The sequence below is a fragment of the Zingiber officinale genome, chromosome 10A, assembly GCF_018446385.1.
Source record: "Zingiber officinale cultivar Zhangliang chromosome 10A, Zo_v1.1, whole genome shotgun sequence".
NCBI lineage: Eukaryota > Viridiplantae > Streptophyta > Magnoliopsida > Zingiberales > Zingiberaceae > Zingiber > Zingiber officinale.
The window spans coordinates 32,914,100-32,918,912 of NC_056004.1; the positions used below are offsets into that span (position 1 = coordinate 32,914,100).

Here is a 4,813-nt window from a genome sequence, read left to right on the forward strand (position 1 = left end):
AAACTGAATCTGTCTTTTTACTTGCTTTTAATTTTCATATTTTTTCGCTGCGTATATTTTGATTTCAAAATGAAAATAAAAGTTTTTAAAACCACGTGATTCACCGCCCCCCTTCTCTCACATGCATCTCGATCCAACAAGACATACTTTTCTAGTCATATAACTATCCAATTTTAATTCTTATCCAAAAGATCATTCCTTTCATATGCATGTGGTTAATATAAGATGTTGTTTTGTTGATATCCTAACATGATCAATTATATGATAAGTCTAATTAGCCCTAGGGTAATGATGCAATGGTTAGGCCAACCAGCGAATAATCAAGAAATCTAAAATTCGAATCTCAGCTACATCGCACTACAAGGTATTTTCCCTCCAGTGAGAAATGGGCCTAAGAAAGCTGGCCGTTTGGATGGGTCTCCATGAGTGCTTCCCGATTTATCCTAGTGGCCGGTGAAAAATTTTCGTGGAGCTGAACTGGTCATCCCAGGATTAATCAGTTCGAAAAGCTAAATACCTAATGTCAACTAAAAAAATGATGTGATTTAATTGATCAAATGGTCATCAATGAAACTAACCTCCTTCATATAACAAATTAAACATCAAATGCATCAAATATCTCAATATCTGTAAACACTTGACATACTTGACTGGCAAACAAAACTATGAATATCTAAAAAATTAATATTATATGTTTTTCCAATACTCACCTCAATTAAAAGACATTTGTTATGAGCATTGGCGAAGCGATGATGGTGGCACTGGCAATAATAGCTTGCGACAACAGTAGCGTGCGATGACAGTGACGTGGGAGACAATGACAACAACATGCGACAGAGAATTTTGAGTGCAAAATTAGAGTTAGGGAAAGAATAAGAAAGGGATTAGGGGTGGAAGAAGAAAACACGAGAAAGAGAAAAAAAAAAGGTTTGGCTCGGGAAAGAGAAAAAATGTTCAACTGGTTGGTTTTAATTGAACTTTTTGTAAAAAAGAAAGTCGAAAAAGTTTTACAATTTATAACTAGGCCCTCTTAATTTTTTTTTTCAAATTCCAAGGGATATGATGGCACCCCCACCCACCCCCCCACATAGCTATGCCCCTAGCTATAACATGTAATAGCTACCAACTAGTTATTACAACGTATAATAGCTACCACAATTTTATTGTAGTGCCTACTTAGTAGATCCTACAATTATGTAGCATCTACTTAATAATTTGTTTAAAAGTTATTTTGATCCATTTAAAATAATTTTAATAAAATTTAAATAATTTTGATAAAGTTGGTAAAGAGTATTTTAATTTAATAATGTTTAAAATTTAGAATTTAATATTCAAAATTTTAGAGTTTTGGATTTAGAGTTTATCTATAATTATGTAGTAGCTATTTAAGTAGCTTCTAAAACTATTTTAAAATAATTTTGAATAATTTAAATTGATTTTGATAAAATTTAAATAATTTTGACCAAATTGATATAAAATATTTTGATATAATAGTATTAAGGTTTAAGATTGAAGATTTTAAATTTTAAATTTTAAAATTTAAAATTTAATTATTACTATGTAACAACTACTTAATAGCTTTTATAATTATATAGTGGTTATTTAGTAGCTTCTATAACTATTTAAAATGATTTTATTCTTGATAAAATTTAAGTAATGTTGACAATCTTTAATAAAGATTATTTTAACATAGTAATTTTGATTAAATTAAAATAAAATAAAATAAATTAATTTTTTTACACTATAATAGTTATTCGATAGTTGCTATATTATAATAGGTATAACAACGTTAAAAATAAAAAAAAAATATTTTTTATATTAAAAACGTTCATTTTGAAGATTTAATAAATCTAAAGACGCCCATATTATTTTTGGGAAGTAGATGAATTGAACTTTCGTGAACAACAAATGTCACATTGATAGATCCTTTTTAAATTGGGTGCGTGATATCTTGGAAATAGCTATCTCGGCTTTTGCATTTTCCCTCCTCTCGCTCGCTTGAGCATTCATTCGTTCATGGTGTCTATAAAGCCGCAGCCTCCAACTTTGCTCCAGAAGGCCATGACCTTGATCCAAGACTCCACTAGCCTCTCCCACCTCCTCCAGATCCTCCCGCTTCTCTCCAAGACCTCTCTCGACCGCCACCCCTTCGTCGCCGCCAAGTTCCTTCGCCGATGCTTCTCCCTCCCTTCCCCTGATTCCTTCTACCTCGCCCGCTCCATCTTCGATCGCGTTCCTGCGCCCGACGCCTTTCTCTGGAACACCTTCATCCGCTTTCACTTGCAGAGGGGGAACCACGCGGAGTCCCTCGGCTTACTCCGGAGAATGAGGCTCTGTGAAAGCGTAGCACTCGATACCTTCGGCCTTTCGTTGGCTCTCCAGGCGTGTGGTGGGTTGGGCTCTTTTACAATCGGTGAGACGCTGCACTCCCTCGTCGTTAAGCTGGGATTTGTGCTCGATGTGTTTGTCCAGACTGCTCTGGTCGATATGTATGGAAAAGTTGGCGCCGTCGGCCATGCGAGGAATGTGTTCGATGAAATGGACGTCCGAGATTTGGTTTCTTACAACGTCATGCTGGGGATGTATGTTGCCGGTAGCTATATTAATGAAGCCCGTAAACTGTTTGATGAAATGCCCATGAGAGACCTGGTCACCATGAATACCATGATACATGGCTATGCTAAGACCGGCGACCTTGTGGCTGCACAAGAGATCTTTGATGGAACTAGTGAGAGGGATTTATTGTCATGGAGCTCAATGATTTCCGGGTACGCGCAAAGCAGGCAGTCTAGCAATGCATTGAGGTTATTCCATGAGATGCAGCTTGCAAATGTGGTGCCGGATGAGGTGACAATGGGGAGCGTCCTCTCTGCTTGTGGGGACACAGGAGCATTAAGCATGGGCAGGGCAATGCACAGGCTTATTGACAAGAAGAGACTGAGTCTAGATCTAAGACTTGGGACTGCTCTAGTTGATATGTATGCCAAGTGTGGAGACATTGAGACTTCTCGAAACATTTTCAGTGAGTTGAATGAGAAGGATGTTATTACATGGAGTTCAATGATTTTAGGTCTTGCAAATCATGGACACGGAAAGGTCGCCATCGATCTATTTTCAGACATGATATCACAAGGAATTCAACCAAATGAGATAACTTTTGTTGGGGTTTTAAGCGCATGTGGACACATTGGTCTTGTGACTGAAGGTTGGGTTCATTTTAACTCTATGGAGTGTGTGTATTGTGTTATGCCTAAGATTGAACACTACGGATGTATGGTTGACCTACTGGGAAGGGCAGGACAACTCGAGGAAGCCATAGGAGTCATAAAAGACATGCCATTCAAACCAGATGCTGTCATTTGGAGGGCACTTCTCAATGCATGTCGAATTCACAAAAATGTGGAACTAGCTGAAGAAGCTACCAAGAACCTTGTGCTTTTGGATCCATATGTGGATGGACATTATGTGCTTCTATCAAACATATATGCACAGGCCAATATGTGGGATGGCGTCAGTAGGATTAGAAAATTACTGCGAAGCAAATGCATCAAAAGGATTCCTGGGAGCAGTTCGATCGAGGTTGACAACACAGTTTTTGAGTTTGTATCTGGTGATGCGTCTCACCCACAGTCTAAAGAAATTAATGAAATGGTTGATGAAATGATGAATAAGCTGAAAATGGCTGGTTACTGTCCCATTACATCCTTGGTTTTGCAAGACATCGATGAACCTTTGAAAGAGTCTTCACTGGCTCGTCACAGTGAGAAGCTAGCAATAGCATTTGGCCTTCTGAGCTTGCCGCCGAAGTCCACAATTCGAATATTTAAGAATCTCCGTGTGTGTGAAGATTGCCATTTGGCGATCAAGTTTGTTTCCTTGGTATATGATAGGCAATTGATTGTAAGGGACCGAAATAGATTCCACCATTTTTTTGGAGGGGAGTGCTCTTGCAAGGACTACTGGTGAAACTTTTTCAAGTTTTTAGGTTCTTCCAATGTACATTGTAATATGTACTATAATCCTTGTACCTTGGTAAAATAGAGTTCTTATCGAAATCCACTTGTCGACCAAACTACTAACTTTTTAGATTATGTAGTTGGCTAGGATGGTCTTAACTAGGAGTGTAAATGAATCGAATTGAGCCGAATATATAGAAGAATCTAAGGTTCAAATTTGGCTCGAAATAGGTTTATTCGAGTCGGATCTCAATTCGAAGCTCGAAAAATTTTAAATTTTTAGTTCGAGTTCGGTTCGAATTAGGACTCGGGTTCGAATTTGACTTGAAAGATCCGAGCATATTCACGAACTACTCAAATTATTGCTCGAAAATGGATACTCAAAAGGTTCAAAATTTATTTATTTAATATATATTTAACTTATATTAATAAAATATTAAGACTCGCGATAGCTCGTGAACTATCGAACAGTATAATTTGGGCTCGAATTAGGCTCGAAAAAAAGTTCAAATATGTTTGAGTTCGAATCGAATTCGATAAATTCGAATACAAATCAAATATTTTCCGAGCCGGTTCGAAAAGCTCGTGAGCCAGCTTGATTCATTTACACCCCTAGTCTTAACTTGGTCTTGTGTTTAAAACCTCATCTGAATGGTTAATTGTGGATGATATATATTTTATGTTGTATGGTTTTTATATATAAGTTTTTATGTATTCTTTTTTATATACTTCGTGGCCTTTCGTTATATATAGCTGCCCTCACCACTCATTCTTGCATGTTTTAAGTGCGCTCGACATACTTCTCGATGATGGGAATCATTTCTAGGGCAGTAAACAAGCAAGCCGAGCCAAGCTTT

At 37.2% G+C, this 4,813-nt stretch overlaps 1 protein-coding gene across 1 annotated transcript; it reads left to right on the forward strand.

Moving 5' to 3' along the window:
• Nucleotides 1-1,926: 1,926 nt before the first annotated feature.
• Nucleotides 1,927-3,999, forward strand: LOC122026279 (pentatricopeptide repeat-containing protein At5g66520-like). The gene has a single exon (XM_042584947.1). The coding sequence runs from the start codon at nt 2,017-2,019 to the stop codon at nt 3,964-3,966; it is 1,950 nt and encodes a 649-aa protein (XP_042440881.1). The 5' UTR covers nt 1,927-2,016; the 3' UTR covers nt 3,967-3,999.
• The last annotated feature ends 814 nt before the right edge of the window (nt 4,000-4,813 follow it).